Source organism: Saimiri boliviensis, chromosome 2, assembly GCF_048565385.1.
Source record: "Saimiri boliviensis isolate mSaiBol1 chromosome 2, mSaiBol1.pri, whole genome shotgun sequence".
Taxonomy (NCBI): Eukaryota; Metazoa; Chordata; class Mammalia; order Primates; family Cebidae; genus Saimiri; species Saimiri boliviensis.
In genome coordinates, this window is record NC_133450.1 from 36873187 (window position 1) to 36896648 (window position 23462).

Below are 23462 nucleotides of genomic sequence, written 5' to 3' on the forward strand. Positions count from 1 at the left end.
GAGCCTCAGGGATTTGTGTGACATTACCTAAAGATCTGAAATTCATGTCATAGGAGTAGCAGAGAAAAGTAAATTTTCCAAATTGGCTAAAGACAAATTTATAGAATCATAAAGCTCACTGAACCCAGAAGGATAATCTAAAAGAAAACTACACTCAGATACATCATAATCAAATTGCTGAAACCAAAGCTGAAGAAAAAATATCTTCAAAGCAGCCAGAGAAAATTGCCATTACACATAAAGAAATAGCAACTCGAATGACTGCCGATTTCTTTTCAGAAACCATGGAGCAAATGATAGTATAATTAAGATTTTTTTTTTTTCTTTTTTTTTTTAATGCTGAAAGAAAAGAACAGTCAACCCAGATTTCTGTATCTAGTGAAATATTCTTCAGGAGTAATAGGGAGATAAAGATATTTCCTAAGGAAGAAAAGCTAAGAAAATGTTTTGCCAGCAAACCTGCTCTAAAAACTCAAACAAAACAAGAATGATCATCACTTAAGAGTTACTATGAGTCAGTTGTTTTAAGTGCTTTAGATGGATTAATTCTTTATCCAAGAAATTTGGTACTATTAACATCCTTATTATACAGATAAGAAAACAAAAACAAAAACAAAAGGCATTAAATAGCTATTAACTGACTGTGCCATAGTAGAACATAAGCAATCTGGGTTCAGAGATGATGCTCTTAATCATTACTTCATAATATCTCCCAACTTAGTTATATAAAAAATCTGGAGGATATTAAGTTGTCCAAATAGTAGGAAATCATTTCAAACAGATATAATGCTTTAAACATTTATTTTTATTTAATGCTGCTCTCTAGACACAAAAATAGGAAGGTAAGGCACCAACTTGATGCATTAATTTACCTGAGAAAAGCATGCTATAGAACTATGGTAAAACACTATTTATCCATAGTAACCATAACAACAAACATTTTTTAAGTACTTACTATGGGTCAGAATTTGTTTTAGGGGCTCAGGATGTAAAAAAGAATAAGATAAAGCTCCTGTCCTTAAAAATTTTCTACAAACTAGGTAATACAGACAAGCAAATAAATAATTATAACATAGCATGACATGTTCTATAGCAGAAACATGTACAAAGCCAAAAGTGCATACAAAATAGAAAGGCTGTAGAAAGGAGGCACCAATCTAATCATGGCTATTATAAAAATAATAATTTTAATGAAGTCTTTGAGAAGCACAAAAAAAGAACATTCAGGGAGATACCCCCTTTTCTGTAACTAATGTAAACTACTATGTCTTTTCCAAAATTTGTAAATATACTTTCAGTTAAATCAGCACTGCAGAGTCAGAAAAGCCAGAAGGTGCTCCCATGCTGTTTATGTGTATTAATTTTCAAAGCCTTCAGATAAAGATGAAGGACTCATTCCAAAGTAATTAGAATCAGCTCCTGCTAATTAATGTTCCACTCACTCAGCAGTCTAGTGCTCAGTAATTAAGAGGATACAAAAGGAAGAAAAAAATTAATTCAGAAAAACCTTTCAATATAACAGAATGTGATATTTCTATACTGGATCAAGAAAGCTATATTCGATTTGAAGAGTTACCTTAACAGTTGCAAAGAATAATTTCTCCATTTAAACTGTGGGATCCTTAAGGGAGGACCATGTCTTATTTTTCTTTCTATTATTAGAATCCCTTAGGCTTAATATGGGGCTTGGCAAAAAAGCATATTATTATGTTTACTGAATTAAAATTTTATTACAAAAGAATTAGCAACAGATGAAGTTTAATTCTTTCTTGATATTATTGCTTGTATACCAGAAAGAGCTTTTTTATGTTAGAAAACTAGTACTTAATTCTGTAGGATAAAAGGGATCCCCTGACCTCATTTGTGTTGGTAATATAAGTAGTGGCTAAAAAAAGAACACTATAAATGAATCAACTGGAGTTCCTTAAAGGCCAGCATGGACTGTTAACTTTAAAGTCTCTATCATGCTACGTTAATTCTTTATTTGCTTTTACTAATATTAAATGTTATAGTACATATGCCAGCAAAGAGAATATAGTAACTAATGACCCATTCATAATCTCCTGTATCTGTGCTTCAAGTGGCTGCCACTGATGGGATATAAACTTTGTTTACGTAACAGAAAGGACATTACAACTCATATTCCATACTAGTAAATGGATATATTTAATTTTATATTCATATTGTACACAGGATACATAAATGGCTATAAATTATGAAACCCTGAAACTATACAGTTGCTATGTATTTTTAGGTTGCTCTGAGATCAACTGTCTATTAATTAATGCTCATTAAATCAACAGATTCTGACTAAGTTGACACATCCATCTTTAACTTAAGTGATGTAATTGTCCTCATTTAGGGGATCTAAATTTAAGAGTTGCTAAAATAGTAGCAAATAATTACCATTAAATCAAGGATGGATATTGACATCTATGTCAACAAAGGCATAGTTTTAGGTAAAATAACTTGTAAAAACAAGTTATTTTAATAAACTGCAGTTTAGTTTTATTAAATTAATATTTACCTACAATTAATGGATATCAACTGATGATTATAAACAATAAAAAAACAATAACTTTACATAGTAATAAACTGGATTCTCTGGGTTAGAGATTGACAACTTTTTAGAAGTAGTAATATAACAGTCTCTGAAAAGGTTAACTTAACAAGCCAAAAAAAAAAAAAAAGAAAAAAAGTGAAGTGGGAAAATTGTGGCTGACAGATTACCAAAACTCTTAACTCTGGAAAAAAGGGCAAACTTAAGTGTTAAGACTAAAGTTTCTTAGGTTTATCAATATAGTGTATTGATTAGTGGTATGGAATTAACTTTCTTTGCAACATGTTGGTGACTTTCTTACCTAGAGAGCATGCCCAGAGGTGTAACATTAAGTGATCCCATCAGCATTGCCAGGGCCATCCCTGGCGCTTCCCGTTCTATTACTTCTTTTGTGGCCTGTAATTAAAGATTAAATAGCAGACTGAGTGAAATTAGCCAAAAAAGAATGAAGTCAGAGTAGTAAAACCCACTTAAAAATGATTATAAACCAGGCTTTCAATAATATTTTAATTTCCAAAACATTTATCTTTTTGAGACATCCAGACTCAATTCTCAAGGACCACTGAATAAAAGCTGAGGACCAAGAAAATAAAGAAAATTTTTATATTAGCAGTCCTTTCATATTTCTTATAGCTAAGAAGTATTTGATAGAAATCTCATCTCACTAGTAACCTAAATTCCAAAAGTGAGGCCTCAGATTGCTGTAACAACTTAGTACATTTTTCACAGGGTACGTAATCTGGGTATTTTCCTTTGTCTATTACTCTTGAAATAATTAGTCCCTGAAAACCTGACATCATCCATCTCTCTCTTAGCAGTGTGCTTTTAAAAGGATCTCAAGAACTCATCATGTCAACTTTCCCGATGTACTGGCTAGAGGAAAAATTCTACATTTACCATGTTCTGAAACTTTAATATATACTAACTGTCTTTTTTTAATAAAAAGAAGTGAAGGGCTTCACCTTTATAGTAGGAGTTTTAGGATAGGGCATTTCTTTTTTTTTTTTGGAGACAAAGTTTTGCTATTTTTGCCCAGGCTGGAGTTCAGTGGTACGACCTCTGCTCACTGCAAACTCTGCCTCTAGGGTTCAAGTGATTCTCCTGCCTCAGCCTGTTGAGTAGCTGGGATTACAGGTGTGGACCACCAGGCCTGGCTAATTTTGTATTTTTAGTAGAGATGGGGCTTAACCATGTTGACCAAGCTGGTCTGGAACTCCTGACCTCAGGTGATCCGCCTACCTTGGCATCCCAAAGTGTTGGTATTACAGGCGTGAGCTACCATGCCCGGAAGATAGGGCATTCTTAAGATAAGTATAGTTAAGCCTGGAATACACTAATGAGTACTCAAGAAAGGAAAATTTCATTTTCGAACAGTCAATCAAAATTGGTATATATCTGACTGTAAGATACATTTTAGGCTAAAAGTTGGGAGTGAAATACATGACTTAATCCATTTACAGTCCTCTGTTTCCAAAATTTAAGCGTTATAATACTTGGGAGCAATACAAAAATGAACTTTGCAAAATGAAGTGTTACAGTAAATAAGTAGAAAGGCAAATAAAAAGTAAATTATGAAGGTAGAGAAAGGTTGGTATTTCAGTATTTCTTTGAAAGTAGCATGATAGTCTTCAATAAGATGGTACCTCTGGGCAAAAGCAGTTAAAATGGATCAGGTATGTATTACATACTAATTGATGTTATAAATAAAGTTTAGAATGCATACAAATTAGTTAATCCCTTCCAATTATAGAGAATACAGGATTACCAGAATTGATGCAATTTACTGGTACAGTGAATCCTAGCATAATGCGCTATTTAACAATGGCAGACATTTTAAAGAAAAACTAACAAAAATATAATAATTCTGCTAGCATTATTTAATCTTTTAAAAAATTTTTTAATTTTTTTTTGAGGCGGAGTCTCTCTCTGATGTCCAGGCTGAAGTGCAGTGGCAGGATCTTGGCTCACTGCAAGTTCCGCTTCCCGGGTTCACAAGATTCTTCAGCCTCAGCCTCCTGAGTAGCTGGGATTACAGACAACCATCACTATGCCTGGCTAATTTTTGTATTTTTAGTAGAGATGGGGTTTCACCATGTTGGCCAGGGTGGTCTTGAACTCCTGACCTCAGGTGATAGCATGTTTCGGCCTCCCAAAGTACTGGAATTACAGTGGCGTGAGCCACTGCGCCTGGCCTAAAAATTTATAAATTAAAAAAAAAATTTTTTTCTTTAAGCTCTGGGATATATGTGCAGAATGTGTAGGTTTGTTACATAGGTATGCATGTGCAATGGGTCTGCTGCACCTATCAACCTGTCATCTAGGTTTTAAGCCCTGCATGCATTAGGTATTTGTCTAATGCTCTCCCCCTCCTCTTCCCCCGCAACCCCCGACAGGCTCCCGTATGTGTTGTTTTCCTCCCTGTGTCCATTGTTCAACTCCCACCTATGAGTGAGAACATGCAGTGTTTCATTATCCGTTCCTGTGTCAGTTGTTGAGAATAATGGTTTCTAGCTTCATCTACGTCATTATCCAGTATTTATTACTTTTTTTCAAAAGTTAATCTATCTGTTATCATTTTGAGACTTACTGAGAGGAAACACTACTTCTATGTTATAAATTGCTTTAGTAAAGTTTACAACTTCTCCGGGATGTTAAAATTGGAGGCCTAAAAATCAAGCAAGGGGATGTCATTGATAACAATATTAAATGAACTTCTTGGATAGAATTAATATTTATTTCTTTACTTGCTTGAAAAGGTTATATAAGCAATGGCTGACATTTAATGAATTTGGGGCTTCACATATAGACGATACATCCCAAAGTACAGTAGCATACGTTATTTAGGGACATGAAGGGACATATCAACAGATAGCTGAGAGGGAGGATTTCCCTTAAAATTGATACTTCAAAGCACGACATTTATCCATTTAATAACAAATATTTCATTAAGCATCTACTATATATTAGGTAGTATCTGAGGTACTGATGTTGCCGTAGTGAATAAAACAAACCTCACAGAGTGTATAAGTTCACTGTTACCCAGTACATGAAAAACTCAATTGACAAATGATACATGAGAATTGCCTAAAAGAGATGTGGTTCATTAATTTTTCTAAATCCTCTAAAACACACCATTGGATTTGGCCAGATCACTGGAGAGGATCTATTCTGAATGTCTCATTTCACTTTTTATAGCATTGTTTTATTGGGCTTTGCTTTTGTGGTATGAAATTAGATTCAATAAAATGGTCCAAACTCTTATTTACATTGGGAAGTATATGAATTGTTCACCACATTACATTGTGGTCTTTAGAAGGACCTAGAGGAGAAATTTCCTCTCAAGTATCATAACTAGGAATGGGTACTCTTCTATGTTACCAGTTGTTTTTAAATTACAATGCTTGTGAATCAAGTTATCCTTGAGAACAGAGAAAAATTTGTGGATACTTTTGAGTAGGCTTAATTAATACAACTTTAGTTTCATCTGATTTTTCTCTGTCCTATTCTTCACATTTATCTTTTAAAAAATTCTGCTGTATTTATGTATTTGGGTAAGCCATCTAAAATATTTTTCAGGATATAAATAAATATATAGATGGATGGATCAAATGAGGTACAGTTGCTCTCCATATTGCTGGTTCCAGATCTGTGGATTCAACCAACTGAGGGTTGAAAATACAGTATTTAGGGGTTCTGCAGGGCTGACTGTGTTCTTTACAAAGTTCTCCATCCTTCTCTAAACATAATTCAGGCAGGACAAGTAATTCTTTCTGATAATGTTCTAAATAATTTGGGCATATAGACCAAACTTTATATATTTTAGAACATAAAAGAAAAAATATATCATGGTAATGCCACTGAAAGGCACTAGTGCTGATGGTAGTGAGTTGGTTGGGGCAGGTGGATGTTAGACTCTCTGTACTAGATACAAACTGATATTTTCAATAGGGTATTCCTAAATAATGCACAAATACAGTCTTTCTCACATCTATAGCAAACATTTTCATAAAACATTAGAACCTTTCTATTTCCCTTTTATTTTCTCTTCCTGTTAAGCTGTTTGGTATAGCAAAAGATCATCATTTATGAAGTCAGACAATGCCACTACACAGTTAAGGTCAATAACAAGAGAAGTCGGATCTATTTCAGCATCTAATACAGAGCCTAACATACAGTGTATGCTCAACAAATATTTGTTGAATAAAGAAGTTGGAGGAGTAAATGAACCAATCTAGATTTGAAACTTGGCTTTACTACGTAGATGCTCTGTGAATTAGAAGAAAATATTTAACCTCTCTAAGTTTCCAGAGTACTTAAATAGGTAATAATAAAATATACCTACACCTGATAAGAGGGCTATGAAAACTAAATGATAAATTACTTAACAAAGTAGGTATTCAGTACATGTTAGTTCTATGTTTCTACTTTCCAATTCTTATATCCTTACAGTTCTGCACATATCAGAGAACAGAAATAATACAAAAATCCAGCAACTACCTGAAAACAATAGTAGCGAACCAAAGACTAAGAAAAAGAGAATGGAGAGCAAGAACCCAGATGCAAGAACATTGGCAAATGCCAGGTAGGAAGTAGAATGCTAAAATTAGGGATCTCAATTAGGGAGCAAGCAGCTGAATGAGGTGGGGACTGGAAGATGGACAAGAGAGCAAGAGCTGAGTATAAATATCTGTAAACCATAAATGGGGAGATTCAACTAGAAAACAAAGAATAAGAGAATAAAACTTAATTACAAATATAACAAGAGAAAGATATCTGTTTATTAGAAAATCTAAACAGAAAAATGGTTTTAAGAATGTAGCTTTATCACTTTCAATTACATATACTAGTACAGTGCAGACAAATAAAGGTTATCTGCATCTCTTAATGATTAGATAACGAATTCATTATCAACAGACTATTCATTATCAATGGCAAAAATATGCCATTAAAAAAAAGCTTGAAACCATTTTTTCCTCAACTAGCTTAAAGTTCTGTTTCCCTCTTTCTTATACATTATTAACTTGGTTATCAAATTCTTTTATTCCTTAAAAGATGGTAGAAACTTATAGTCTTACTGCAGCTATCAGTGTTTCTAAACTAGGTCTAAAATATAAAAGTTTAATTGGATTTATTCTTTTTAAACAAGATATTTATCTTTAACGTCTAAATATTTGTCCACTGTGAAAGTTGCAACCTTCTGTGAAAAAATAAAATAATTGTGATCGTTTCCTTTTTCTCTTGATACATTGAGGTTAACACTACAGTCAGAAAGACCCTTCAAAGACTGCTAAGTTGTAAAAACAGTGTTATAAACAATGGTACAATAATTCAGGTATCTTGTTGATGAAATTGTTCATATTTTAACTTCATAGGAAAAATGACCTTAAACAAAGATATTACTAACAGGCAATGATGTTTAGAAGCATACAAAATATATGGCTGGGCATGGTGGCTCATGTCTATAATTCCAGCACTTTGGGAAGCTGAGATGGGCGGATAACTTGAGGTCAGGAGTTTGAGACCAGCCTGGCCAACAGGTTGAAACCCCATTTCTACTAAAAAATACAAAAATTAGCCAGGTGTGGTGGCATGCACCTGTAGTTCCAGCAACTGGGGAACCTGAGGCAGGAGAATTACTTGAACCCTGGGGGCAGAGGCTGCAGTGAGCCGAAGACATGCCACTGCACTCCAGCCTAGGTGACAGAGCAAGACTCTATCTTGAAAAAAAAAAAAAGTATAGAACATATAATAGATACATCTAAATGTGCAGAATATATAATACAAAAAATATATAGAACACATAACAGAAACATCTAAATATACTTTGTGAAAAATCACTTAGTCTAGTGCTTTCACTTATTTTTACAGAAATGCTTTTATTAACACAGCAGAAAAACTTATATATTAATACTCACGTGTTTGCAACCTGAGTAGGTAGATTTAATAAAATTTTCTACTCATAATTACTGCAGTGCCCTTTGCTGATTAAATAATGTTAAATAACAAAGACTATCTTTGAAATACCAGCTAATGACTACTTTAAAAAATAACTTTGGGCCAGGCACAGTGACTCATGCCTGTAATCCCAGCACTTTGGGAGGCCGAGGTGGGCGGATCACACGGTCAGGAGTTGGAGACCAGCCTGACCAACATGGTGAAACCCCATCTCTACTAAAAACACAAAAGATAGCCGTGCTTGGTGGCGCGCGCCTGTAATCTCAGCTACACAGGAGGCTGCGGCAGAAAGTCGCTTAAATCCGGGAATTGGAGGTTGCAGGGAGCCGAGATTGTGCCACTGCACTCCAGCTTAGGTGACAGAGCAAGACTGCATCTCAAAAAAAAAAAAAAAAAAAAAAAAAAAAAAAAAGCCACACCAAAAAAACAAACCAAACAAAACAAAAACTTTATCAAGGTGAGATGTAGTTAGAGTAGTGATTCTCAAACTTTAGTGTGTATCAGAATCTTCTATAGACCTTGTTAAAACACAAATTGCTGGGATCCCTTCCAGAGATCGTAATTCAGAATGTCTAGGTGCCTCAAACCTTACAGTTCTAACAAGTTTCCAGGTAAAAATTTACATTTCTAACAAGTTTCCAGATGATGCTTGTGATACTGGTAAGAAGATCACACTTTAAAAAACATACTGCTGATGGAAGGAATGATGTAGATTAATGACAATATGTACCATTTGGTCTTATCTTTATAATCACTTTATGTTCAACTTTGTAGATTGACATAAATGTAAGAATCCATCAGAACAGAATACAGATTTAGTGAGGAGATAAATTAGGTAAAAATAGGCAGTTTAATGCCAGCCAGTTACATTTTCCTGACTTCTGCTTATTAAAAGACACGTTAATTTCATTTTACATTTTTAAAAAGGGTTATAATAAACTAACAATTCTGAGGCTGCTCCTATAAGTATTCTATGGTACAAACTAGGTATCTTTAAAATATATTTCTTGGGACATCACATAGTAGATAAAGTTTACATCCATGACAAACTCCCAAAGATGTTCAAAAGGAGCACCTGTTATAAATCTACTATTTTCTCATTCAAGAAACAGAGCAGAATGGCAGTAAGAGTCACATTATAAGAGCAGTCTTGAATTTAGTGTAATTAATTAAAATCATTCATTTGCAGATTTTATTTTCATTTTAGTTAACAAACAACTTTCAACCAATTATAACCATATCAACTTATAATAATATGGCTAAATGGTCAAAGACTACTGCTACAAAGACGGAGAAGACGCAATCAGGAAATCAAGTTAATTTGTAAAATGTATCTCACTTTTACTTGGGAGATATTATCTTATTTCTAATGAACATCTTTTCCTGGGGTTTTAATCTTCTTAAATATTTACATTTTATTCCATTCCTAGGAGAAGCACATAACTTTTCATGTGAAGAGAAGATGCTGCTTTTTTTCTGTTTTCAGTTCAAGTTGTATGATATTTAAACAAGATCTGGTTGTGATGAAAGGTCAAAGGAGACAGTATACCATGGTAGGGAGGACACAAGAAGAAAAGAGTACAGATTTAAATACTGTAGGCATTTCATCTTCCATTCCAGTCAATGAACATATACTTTGCAGTGAGCATGAAATGATGTCTGAGTTCGTAGTTTTCACAGTTCATCTCAGCTCCAGTGGTTAATGAATCGTTGTGCCAGGTAAGGTTCTAGCATTTAAAGGTAATTATTCCTCTTTATAAAGCATGCCAACCAATTTACTTGGTTTAACCAAAGAATTTATTTCAATGCTGGGGTAAAAACTGGTTATTGGGCTTACTGAGATTAGTATGTCTTTGTATAATACATGGTGGCTGTTTAAAAGGTTTTCAAGTTTTTTCACTTTATGAAAAATCCTACTGTATTTGTCAACATTTAGATCCCAATCCTTGCTCAAGAACCAACTCAAGTACACAGCAGTGAATACTCCTCCTTAGCGTAACACCTTTTCTCTTTACATATTATTTTTCAATAATTTTTATCTAAACATTAATTTGATAATTATCAAATCATAGAACTTAGGAACTCAGGTGAACACATCACTTTTCATAAGAGATTTTCATGAGAATACTTAGCTTCATATTCCACTTACATAAACAGTACTACTTTATATCTCATACCAGGAAAATATGAAAGAATATTGATATTCCTATGGATTATTAGCATTTTTATATATGGAATATGCATGTATTCATATTTGGTATTATATAAAAACAACAGAGTTGTCCATAATGCTAGAATGTTACCCATGTATGTCTTTCAACCTATGTTAAAAAAAAAAGTTACTCATTCCTGTTCTTCAAAAGTTGATAGGTAGATATGGGAGAAAAAAGTTCTGGAAATCTAATACAAAACATGTTGACTATAGTTAATACTATTATTTGTATACTTAAAATTTGTCAAGAAAGTAGGTCTCAAATGTTCTCACCATATACTCCCAGAAAAGATAATTATGAGAGTTGATGGATATGTTAATCAGCTTGAAGTGGTAATCATTTTACATATATTAAAACAATCAAAACATCATATTGCATACTCTATATACAATTTTACTTTGTCAATCAATTTTACTTCTACAGTCAATTTTACTTCTACGAAGCTGGGAAAAATATGAGGCTGAAAGATAATTCATTTTGAAACTGTATTAAAAGGCTGTCTAATCAGTGAACTGTTTAATGACATAATCTACCTTTAATGCTCTGGACCCACTGGGGTTTTGTTTTGTTAATCAGTTAGTGGTGTTTAATATAAACAAAAATGTAATGGCTGCCCTAAAAAATTACATTGGATTTCCACTATATTAATGATCACATAATTAGTCGTTTACTTAAAGCAGTGCTAGTTTTTGTTTTGCTTTCTTTATTAAGGAGATAAAGTCTTAGTCTGTCACTCAGACTGGAGTGCAGTAGAGCATTCACAGCTTACTGCAACCTCAAACTCCTGGGCTCAAGTGATCCTCCTACCTCAAACTCCTCAGAGGTTAGGACTACAGGCATGCACACTGCATCTGGCTAATTTAAAAAAAATGTTGTAGAGATGGGTATCACTATGTTGAGCAGCCTGATCTGGATCCTCCTACCTTGTTCTCCCAAAGCAGGATTATAGGCCACTATCATATGAGCCACTGTGCCAACCAATGCACGTTTTTAATGTTTACTTAATAACATGACTTTAGGATATGCTTAAACATCTTAACAGAATTTAAAAGAAACAAAGTCCTACTTTAGGCTTCTAAGTACTATTTGCAAATGGCTCACTGTCAATTTATTTAAAAGTCTAAAAGTTTGTTCTTTGGCCTTGACACGTGATACTTCTCATTGCTGGCCTTTTAATGAAAGCATCTACATTTGAAACATGTAATTATCATGTCTACAGTTTCCTTTCTTCTTAACTGGATTCTCACCAAAATAGACACATGTGATAAAGTGAGGAACAGGACATAGGTGAGGTAAAGGCAGTAGAGTAAGCAAAATAACTCCTTAGAAGGCAGAAAAAACAAAAACACTCCCTTTTTAATTATTATTGTCAGGTGTTACACTTTGTCATCTCATACAAACCTCAGTAGTACAAAAATAAGGGCCAGTTGGGAAAGAGGAAAACCAGTACAGCATATCCTCAAAGCAAATAAAAATCAGCATTTCCACTGCCTTGAGATAAGCCTAAGTAGAAATTCCAATAGAGAGATAAGAGAAAAATTATATACACATATATATTTGGAGGCCACAGCAAACTGTAGTTTGAATTAAGTAACTTGCTCTTTATATGCTTCCTCATCTAAAGATTGATTTTAATGTTACTAATCTCTCACTTTGTGATCATGCTTTTAATTCCTCATTTGTAGCCCAGAGTCCCTTATTATTCACATATTATATGAATATCGGCTTTTGTTTTTATGCCTCTAGAAATTTATGTTTTAGTTTACCTTTTGTAAAAAGGGACTAATAATCTTTATTATACTTCTTATAAATCTAAATTATTATGCTACAAAGCATTTTTGGTTAACTAAAAAGAATATCACAATTTTTAAAATGTTAGTATAACATTATATAACACATAAACTTATGCATAAAAGTGTTCTTATTTCTCTTTTTCACTCTATTGGGAAGCTAAACATGAATACTACTATTTAGTCACATAATTCAATAATAAAATATATCAGAAGTTTTTATTTATGGTGTCTTTCTTAAAAAACACCTATAGACTGGGTTTATAAGGGGGTTTAATAATTTTTAATTAACAAAAAACCTATAGACATTCTCTATTTAAATAGTTTAACATATTCCTGAATTACATAATACAGAAGAAACATAATTTATTATTTTTTGTAAGTGAAGAAATAAGACATACCAATAATTTATTTGACTAATCCAAAGGCACAGGTTAAATCAACAGAGTATTACAAAAGGTAACCTATGGACTCCAATTCTGAAATTAATCTAATATTATGTGCTTTTTAGCTCATGAGGTACTACATCCTATTTAGACATAGGAAAGATCTTTGTGCTCTGCTTAAATGTGATAGAATATGTAAAAATGCTCAGTATCATCCCTAACACAGCTCAACAAATGTTGAATACTCTAATTTGTACTAAAACATAAATCCAAAATCATCTATGTTGTAGAGGCTGGTGTTATGAACTGTATAAGGCAATTATGAAAATTGAGTAGTTCTATCAGAAACATTGTATAATAGAAGCTATGACTATGTCTGTTTATGAATGTATATAAATATTTATAAGAATATTTCTGAGGGAAGGCAATATACCAGCAATGACTTTGAAAACTTAACCAAGATTTATCAAGAAGTAGCAGACTTTTGGAGATATCAATTATCATGAATATAGCCTGGGACATTACCATAAAACTTCTGAAAAGGCAGACTGGGAAAAAAATGTGGGAAGTTTGAAAATATCTTGTAAAGATAAAAAGAACTAACAACACCTCCTGGATTTCAGCTTTCACCTTAAGTCTAACGGAAAACAGCAATGTAATTATGTATCTAAGCAAAGATGAAAATACACAAGCAGGTGTCCATAACTGCTTGTGGTAAATATTGTGCAAATTAGTAAGCCAAGTAAGTTTACATCAATTTTTAAAATTTCCTTAACAAACCATACACTAAAAATTATAGCTGTATAAACAGCAGCCTATTGCTTTTTTCTTGTCAGAATGGGTATGAGGCTCAGTGCAGTGTTAAACATGGGAACGCAAAGAGGCAACACTCTACATACCTCAAATGAATGTTGCTGTGCTGATACTAAAGAAAGAGGTCTTATAATTGTCATTTTAAATCAGCCACCATTATAACTCATAGTAGAAAAACACAGCTTTTAAGAATGTTTACAGGAATAGATTTTAAAAATGGTAAATTACAACTAGAGAGAAACATAAAAAAAGAATGAATTATTTATTAAGTAAAATGGATATGATGTTGAGAGAAATATCTTAACAGGGGAGTTAAAAATAATCAGAAGCCTACTTTTTAAAAACTGTTCTAAAAAGAAATGCACTTTGAGAGGCTGAGGCAGGAGGATCGTTTCAGTCCAGGAGTTCAGGAACAGCCTAAACAAAATATTGAGACCTTGTCTCTACCAGAAAAAAAAAAAAAAAAAAAAAAAAAAAAAAAAAACAACTTTGCTACTGAAAAAAGTTAAAACTGCAGGAGTGCAAAAAAAAAAAAAAACTTAAAAATAAAAATATTCTTTAAAAACTTAGGCTCTATATACACTCTAATTTGGAAGCTTAAAAATATTGTGTGTATACATTTGCATTTTTTTTTTTTTTTGGTAGAATTTTGGCTCTTTCAAACCATCCAGGCTACAGTGCTTAGAATGAGGTAGTTTACCATCCAAATAAGGCCTATCTAGCTTTGCGTTCAGATTTGATACTGGTAAGTCACAATAGAGTCCATTCTTGAAGTTACAAAAATTGAGAAAAGAGATATATGTGTATGTTATGTATGTATACATACACATACATTCTAGGATTGGGACTTTCAGGTTTGAACAATAGGCAACTGAAAATAGGGCAGCTGGTGGGAATCGGGTAGAAGAAACTGGTTGTATCTACTGGCACCAACCACATTTCATTACCTAGTCAGATGGGTGGAAATGACAACCCCTACTAACACACGCACATACGTAAACACACTCTCTACTGAGACTGCTCATTTATAGAATTTCCTCCTTTGATGGTACCTTGATGTTCATTTTAACCCAATGCTATGCTCTTAAAGTTATATACATAAGAATGTCTCAGGTTATAAAAGAGGCAAACCAAATTTAAGAATTAACAAAGAATGTAAAAAATTTATGCTTACAAAATAAACTTAAAGATTTTGTAAGCAGACAATACTGTTTTATATTGAGATGATTATGAATAGACTAAACTCAGATCCTCTCTTTCATTTCTTTTCACATAATAAAAATTAAGTATCCAAGGGAAGAGCGCATCCATTTTAGAAACAATATGTGGGGCAGATGGAAACCGACATTTTACTTAACACTGTAATAAGGACAGGTTTCTTCTATACCTAATCAGGTTTGCCTCTAAGAAAGGACAGAAAACAAAGAAATGCTTCATATCTCTATGAAGAGTATGTTATGACCTGATCTCTCAGTTTTCTTTCCTGTTATTAATTTTTGTATTAATATTAACACAAGTTACCTAGAGACTATCAGACTTTTTGTAATCTTCTTGAAATAATTTACTTTGAACATTTTGAAAAATTTTAAATTTTCCTGGGTATGTAGTAGGAATATAAATTTGGGGGTACATGAGATACTTTGACAAAGGCATGCAATGCATAATAATCACATCATGGAATATGGAGTATCTGTCCCTTGAAAAAAGCATTTACCCTTTGTGTTACAAGTAATTCAATTATACTTTTTGTTATTTAAAAAAATATAATTAAATTATTATTGACTACAGTCACCCTGTTGTGCCATCAAATACCAGGTTTTATTAATTTTTTTCTAACTACATTTGTTTTGTTTTGTTTTGAGACGGAGTCTTACTCTGTTGCCGAGGCTGGAGTCGAGCAGTGACGTGATCTCAGCTCACTGAAACCTCCGCCTCCCAGGTTCAAGTGATTTCCCTGCCTCAGCCTCCCAAGTAGCTGGGACTACAGGCACAGGCGCCATGCCTGGCTAATTTTTTGTATTTTAGTAGAGACAGGGTTTCACCATGCTGGCCAGGATGGTCTCGATCTCCTGACCTCATGATCTACCCACCTTGGTCTCCCAAAGTGCTGGGATTACAGGTATGAGTCACCAAGCCCAGCCCTAATTACTTTTTGTATTTAGCCCCCTTACTCCCTGACTACCACCCTCAGCCACTGGTAATCATCTTTCTACTATCTATCTCCATGAGTTCAGTTGTTTTCATTCTTAGCTCACACAAATGAGTGAGAACATGTGAAGTTTGTCTTTCTACGCCTGGCTTCACAAACAATGATCTCTAGTTCCACCCATGTTGTTGGAAATAACAGGTTCTCATTCTTTTTTATAGCCAAATAGAACTCCATTGTATAGATGTATCACATTTTCTTTATCCATTCATCTGCTGATAGACACTTAGGTTGATTCCAAATCTTGGCTACTGTGAACAGTGGTGCAAGACATGAGTAGTGCAGATATCCCTTGGAAATACTGATTTCCACTCTTATTTATTTTATATATATGTGTGTGTGTGTGTGTGTGTGTGTGTATAAAATTGTGTTTTAGGTTTTGGGGTACATGTGAAGAACATACAAGACTGTTGCATAGGTACATACATGGCAATGAGGTTTGCTGCCTTCCTCCCCATCACCTATATCTGGCATTTCTCCCCATGTTATCCCTCCCCAACTCCCCACCCCCAACAGACCCCAGTGTGTGATGCTCCCCTCCCTGTGTCCATGTGGTCTCATTGTTCAACACCTGCCTATGAGTGAGAACATGCAGTGTTTGATTTTCTGTTCTTGTGTCAGTTTGCTGAGAATGATGGTTTCCAGGTTCATCCATGTCCCTACAAATGACACAAACTCATCAATTTTTATGGCTGCATAGTATTGCATGGTGTATATGTGCCACATTTTCCCTGTCCAGTCTATCATCAATGGGCATTTGGGTTGGTTCCAAGTCTTTGCTATTGTAAACAGTGCTGCAATGAATATCCGTGTGTATGTTATTTATTTATTTATTTATTTATTTATTTATTTATTTATTTATTTAGAGATGGAGTCTTGCTCTGTTGCCCGTGTTGGAATGCAGTGGCCCAATCTTGGCTCACTGCAGCCTCCACCTCCTGGGTAACAGTGAGTCTCCTGCCTCAGCCTCCCAAGTAGCTGGGATTACAGGTGTATGCCACTATGCCTGGTTAATTTTTATATTTTTAGTAGAGACAGGGCTTCACCATGTTGGCCAGGATGGTCTTGAACTCCTGACCTCAGGTAATCCATCAGCGTTGGCCTCCCAAAGTGTTGAGATTACAGGCGTGAGCCACCACATCTGGCCCTGATTTCTATTCTTTTGGGCACATACCCAGCAGTGGGATTGCTGGATCATATGGTAGCTCCATTTTTAGTTTTCTGAGAAACCTCCAAACTGTTCTCCATGGTGGTTTACTAAGTTAACATTCCTACCAACAGTGTAGGCAGGTTCCTTTTTCTCTAATCCTCACTGGCATCTGTTAATGCCCTGTCTTTTGGATAATCCTCATTTTAATTGGGGTGAAATGATATCTCATCGTAGTTTTGATTTCCTGTTCTCTGATTATCAATGATGCTGAGTATCTTTTCATAGTCCTGTTTGCCATTTGTATGTCTTCTTTTGAGAAATGTCTACTGAGATCTTTTGCCCATTTTAAATTGGATTATCAGATCTTTTTCCCATAGAGTTGTTGAGCTTCTTCTATATTCTGGTTATGAATTCCTTGTCAGATGGGTAGTTTGCAAATATTTTCTGCTATTCTGCGAGTTGTCTCTTCACTTTGTTGATTGTTCCTTGGCTGTGCAAAAACTTTTAAATTTGTAATCCCATTTGTCCATTTTTGCTTTGGTTGCTTGTGCTTATGAGATATTACTCAAGAAATGTTTGCATAGACCAATGTCCTGGAGAGTTTCTCAATGTTATCATTGTAAGGGTTTCATAGGTTTGAGGTCCTAGATTAAAGTTTTTAACCCATTGTGATTTGATTTTTGTACAGCAAAAGATAGGGGTCTAGTTTCATTCTTCTGCATATAAATATCCAGTTTCCCCAGCACCATTTATTAAAGAGACTGTCTTTTCCAGAATGCACGTTCTTGACATCTTTGTCAAAAACAAGTTCACTGTAGGCATACAGATTTATTTCTAGGTTCTCTATTCTCTTCCTTTGGTCTATGTGTCTGTTTTTATGCCAGTACCATGCTGTATTACTATAGCTCTGTAATGTACTCTGAACTCAGTAATATACTTTGAACTCCAGTTTTGTTCTTTTTGCTTAGGATAGCTTTTGTTATTCTGGGTCTTTTGTGGTTCCAGATAAATTTTATTATTATTTTTTTCTATTTCTGTGAAGACTGTTATTGGTGTTTTGATAGGGATTGCATTGAATCTGTAGATTCCTTTGCATAGTATAGACATTTTAACAATATTGATTTTCCAACCCATGAACATGGAATAACTTTCCATTTTTTGGTGTCCTCTTCAGTTTCTTTCATCAGCTTTACAGTTTTCATTATAGAAATCTTTTACTTCTTTAAGTGAATTCCTGGGTATTTAATTTTGTATGTGGCTATTGTAAATGAGACTACTTTTTTCTTTCTTTTTCAGATTGTTCACTGTTGGCATGTAGAAATGCTACTGAATTTTGTATGTTGATTTTGTATCCTGCTACTTTACTGAATTTGCTTATCAATTCTAATAGTATTTTTTTGGTGGAGTCTTTAGTTTTTTGCCAGATACAACATCATATCATCTGCAAACAAGAATAATTTGACTTCTTCCTTTCTCTTTCAGCATCAAGAAAAATGATCATATAATTTTTGCCCTTTATTCTGTTGATATGATGTATCATGTATGTGGAACCATCCTTGCATGCTTGCCATAAATCCCTTTTGGTTATGAGAATGATCTTCTTAATGCATTGCTGAATTTGGTTTGTTAGTATTTGCTGAGGACTTTTGCATCACTAATCATCAGAGATATTGGCCTGTAATTTTCTTTTTCTTTCTTTCTTTCTTTTTTTTTTTTTTTTGATGTTTCTTTGCTTGGTCTTGGTATTAGGGTAACACGGGTCTCACAGAAAAAGTTGGGATGTATTTCCTCTTCTTCTTTATTTCAGAATAGTTTGAGTAAGATTGGTATTAGTTCTTCTTTATATGTTTTATAGAATTAGCAGGGAATTGAGTATCAGGCTTTTCTTTATTGGGATACTTTTTTTGCAACTTCAATCTCGATACTTGTTAATTGGTCTGTTCAGGTTTTGGATTTCTTTGTGGTTCAAACTTGATAGGTTGTATGTGTCTAGGTACTTACCCATTTCTTCTAGGGTTTCTGACTTTTTGGTATATAGTTAATTGCTCCTGGTAGCCACTAATGATCCTTTGACTTTATGTAGTATCAATTGTTATGACTCCTTTTTCATTTTTTATTTTATTTATTTGTATCTTCTCTCCTTTTTTCTTATTCTGGCTAAAAGTTTGTCAATCTTGTTTAACTTTTCAAAAACAAGCTTTCCATTTTGTTGATCTCTTTTATTTTCTTTGTTTCAGATTCATGTATCTCTGTTCTGATTTTTATTCTTTCTTTTCCTCTACTACTTTTGGGTTTTGTTTGCTCTTGCTTTTCTAGTTCTCTAAGACACATCATTAGGTTCTTTATTTCAATGTTTCCTTTTTTGATGTAGGTACTCAGAGCTTTAAAATTTCCTCAGTACTGCTTTTGCTGTGTCCCATATGTTTTGGTATGTTTTGTTTCCATTGTCATTTGTTTCAAGAAAAATTTCAGTTTCCTTCTTAATTCCTTCATTGACTCATTGATCATTCAGGAGCATATTGTTTGACTTCCATTTGTTTGTAGTTTCCAACATTCCTCATTATTGATTTCTATTTTTATTCCATTGTGGTCAGAAAAGATGCTTGATATCATTTTAATTTGTTTTGAATGTACTGAGACTTGCTTTGTGACCTAACATATGGTCTATCTTTTAGAATTATCACTGTTTTGAGGAGAATAATGTGTATTCTGCCACCATTGGATAAAATGTTATATAAATATCTATTAGGTCCATTTGTTCTATAGTGCAGATTAAGTCTGATGTTTCCTTGTTGACTTTCTGCATGATCTGCCTAATGTTGAAAGTAGGATGTTGAAGTCTCCAGCTATTATTGTATTGGAATCTATCTCTCTCTTAGGCTCTAATAATATTTTCTTTATATACCTGTGTGCTCCAGCATTGGGTCCATTGCTGAATTCACCCTTTATTATTATACAATGACTTTGTCTCATCTTACAGTTTTTGTTTAGAAAACTGCTATTTCTGCTCTTTTTTGGTTTCTACTACCATGGAATATCTTTTTCCATCTCTTTATTTTCAGTCTATGTTTGTCTTCACAGGTGAACCGCATTTCTCTTAGGCAGCAGATGACTGAGTCTTGTTTTTTCATCCATTCAGCCACTCTATCTTTTGATTTGAGAGTTTAGTTCATGTATAATTCAATGTTATTATTTATTTATTTATATGTTTTAGACGGAGTCTTGCTCTGTTGCCAGGATGGAGTACAGTGGCACGATCTCAGCTCACTGCAACCTCCACTTCCCAGGTTCAAGCAATTACCCTGCCTCAGCCTCCCGATTAGCTGAGACTACAGGCGAGAACCATCATACCTGGCTAATTTTGTGCATTTTTAGTAGACATGGGGTTTCACCATGTTGGCCAGGATGGTCTCAATCTCTTGACCTGATGATCTGCCTGCCTCGGCCTCCTAAAGTACTGGGATTACAGGCATGAGCCACCATGCCTGGCCAATTCAATGTTATTATTTATAAGTAAGAGTTTACACCTGCCATTTTGTTATTTGTTTTCTAATTGTTTTGTGGTCTTCTCTTCCTGCTTTTCTTCCTTCCTATATTCCTTTTTGTGGAAGTGATTTGCTCTGGTGGTATGTTTTAATTTTTTTGCTTTATATATATTTTTGTAGCTACGTAGCCTTTTTGGATTGGAAGTTACCATGAGGCTTGCAAATACTATCTTATAACACATCATTTTAAACTGATGCCAACACCGATTGCATACAGAAACAAAGAAATAAGCAAAAAGAAAATGAGTAAAAACGCTACACTTTTGCTGTTTCCCCCTGCTTTTTTTTTTTTTTTTTGAGACGGAGTTTCGCTGTTGTTACCCAGGCTGCAATGGCACAATCTCGACTCACCACAACCTCCGCCTCCTGGGTTGTTCTCTGCCTCAGCAATTCTCCTGCCTCAGCCTCCCGAGTAGCTGGGACTACAGGCGTGCACCACCACGCCCGGCTAATTTTTGTATTTTTAGTAGAGACGGGGTTTCACCTTGTTGACCAAGATGGTCTCGATCTCTTGACCTCATGATCCACCTGCCTCGGCCTCCCAAAGTGCTGGGATTATAGGCGTGAGCCACCGCGCCCAGCTTCCCCCTGCTTTTTAACTTTTTGTTATGTCTCTTTATGTCTTGAAAAGTTGTTTCAATTATTGTCTTTGATTGGTTTATTGCTTAGTCTTTCTGCTTTACATGAGTAGTTTACACACCACAATTACAGTCTTATAGTAGTGTATGTTTTTCTATGTGCTCACTATTACCAGAGTTGCACCTTCAGATGATTTCTTGTTGCTCATTAGCGTCCTTTTCTTTTAGACTGAAGAACTCCCTTTAGTATTTCCTGTAGGATATATATGGTGTTGATGAACTCTCTTAAGCTTTTATCTGAGTCTTTATTTTTCCTTCATGCTTGAAGGATATTTTCACCAGATACGCTATTCTAGAGTAAAAGATTTTTCCTTCAGTACTTTTAATATGTCATGCCAGTCTCTTATGGCCTGTAAGTTTTCCACTGAAACCTCTGTTGCCAGATGTAGTAGAGCTCTGTTATGTCATTTGCTTCTTTTCTCTTGGTGCTTTTAGGATTCTTTATCTTTGACTGTGGGAGTTTGATTATTTATGTGCCTTGAGGTAGCCCTTTTGAGTTAAATCTGCTTAGTGTTATCTAGAACCTTCTTGCACAATGTTGATATTTTTCTCAAAGTTTGGGAAGTTCTCTCATATTATCCCTTTGAATAAACGTGCTACTCCTATCTCTTTCTTTACCTCCTCTTTAAGGTAAATACTCTTATATTTGCACTTTTGAGGCTATTTTCTAGATCTTGCAGGTGTCACTCATCCTTTTTTATTCTCTTGTCTCCCTACCTGTATACTGTCAAATAGTCTTTCTTCAAACTTACTAATTCTTTCTTCTGATTGATCAATTCTGTTATTAAGAGACTCTGATGTATTCTTGGGTATATCAGTTGTATTTTCCATGTCTAGAATTTCTGCTTGATTCTTTTAAATTATCATCTCAATCTCTTTGCTAAGTTTATCTGATAGAATTCTGAATTCCTTCTGTTATCTTGAATTTATCTATTTTGAATATCTATTTTGTATTCTCTATCTGAAAGATTACATATCTCTGTTTCTTCAGGCTTAGTCCCCAGTGCTGTATTTAGTTTGTTGCATGAGGTCATGTTTTCCTGGGTGATCTTAATACTTATAGATGTTTGTCAGTGTGCCTGGGCATTGAAGAGTTAGGTATTTATTGTAGCCTTTGCAATCCGGGCTTGTTGGTGCCTGTCTCTCTCGGAAAGGCTTCCAGTTATTTGAAGGGACTTGGGCCCCAAGCCCAATAATGCTATAGTTCTTGCAGACTTGCAGAGATACCACTTTGGTGGTCTGGGTTAAGGTCCAGAAAAATTCTCTGTACTACCAGAGACTCTTGTTCTCTTCCCTTATTTTCTCCCAAACAAATGGAGTCTCTCTGTGCTATGCTTCTGGAGCTGGGGACAGTGGGTTGACAGAAACACCCCTGTGGCCACCACCACTAGGGCAGTGCTGGGTCAGACCTGAAGCCAGCACAGCACTGGGTCTTACCCAAGGCCCACTGTAGCCACTACCTGGTTGCTGTGTATATTCAATCAAGGCACTGGGGCTGTAGAATCAACAGGTGGTGAAGCCACACAGGCTTATGCCCTTTCCTTTAGGGTACTGAGTTATCCCAACTAAGGGTAGTTCCAGACATGCTGTCTGGAAGCGAGGGACTGGAATAAAAAACATTAGAAATTTATTTGGTGTTCTATTTTCCTGAAGCTGAGTTGGCACTTAAATCATGAGACACAGTCATTCCCATTCTTCCCTCTATTTTCCCCAGGCAGAAGAGCCTCACCCTATGGCTACCCACCACAACAGACTCACGGGGAATATTGTCAGGCTACCAGTGATGTTCCCTTTAGGCCCACGGGCTCTATAGTCAGCTTGCGGTGAATGCTGCTAGGCATGGGACTCACTCTTCAGGGCAGTGGACTTCTCTGTGGCCCAGGGCAGGTTCAGAAATGTTGTCCTAGGTCGAAGGCCTGGAATCATGTCCCCAAGAGCCCACTAACTGCTCTACTCCCTTAAGGTGCAAGACAAAGTCCCCTTTACTTTTTCTCTGCTTTTCTCAAGCAGAAAGAATCTCTCACTGTAGCTATCACATCTAGGAATGTGCTGGGTCTCACCTAAAGGGAGCATGTCTCAGAGGCTCACCTAAGGTACATGGCATACTATATGAATATCACTGCTGGACCCTGGAGGGTCCATAGTCTCTTTAGTCAACAGTTGATGCATCTTGCCAGTACTGGGTCCTTCCCTTCAAGGCAACAGG

General features: G+C 34.9%; 1 protein-coding gene across 15 annotated transcripts in view; it reads right to left on the reverse strand.

Annotated features, from left to right (window-relative positions):
- The window catches only part of GPHN (gephyrin), a 664399-nt gene that overhangs the window by 312086 nt on the left and 328851 nt on the right, over positions 1–23462 (reverse strand). For all 15 annotated transcript variants that reach the window (XM_003924444.4, XM_010335175.3, XM_010335173.3 and 12 more), the window contains one exon: positions 2862–2956. In XM_003924444.4, coding sequence (XP_003924493.1) covers positions 2862–2956 — 95 coding nt within the window. The remainder of the gene's footprint in view (positions 1–2861; positions 2957–23462) is intronic.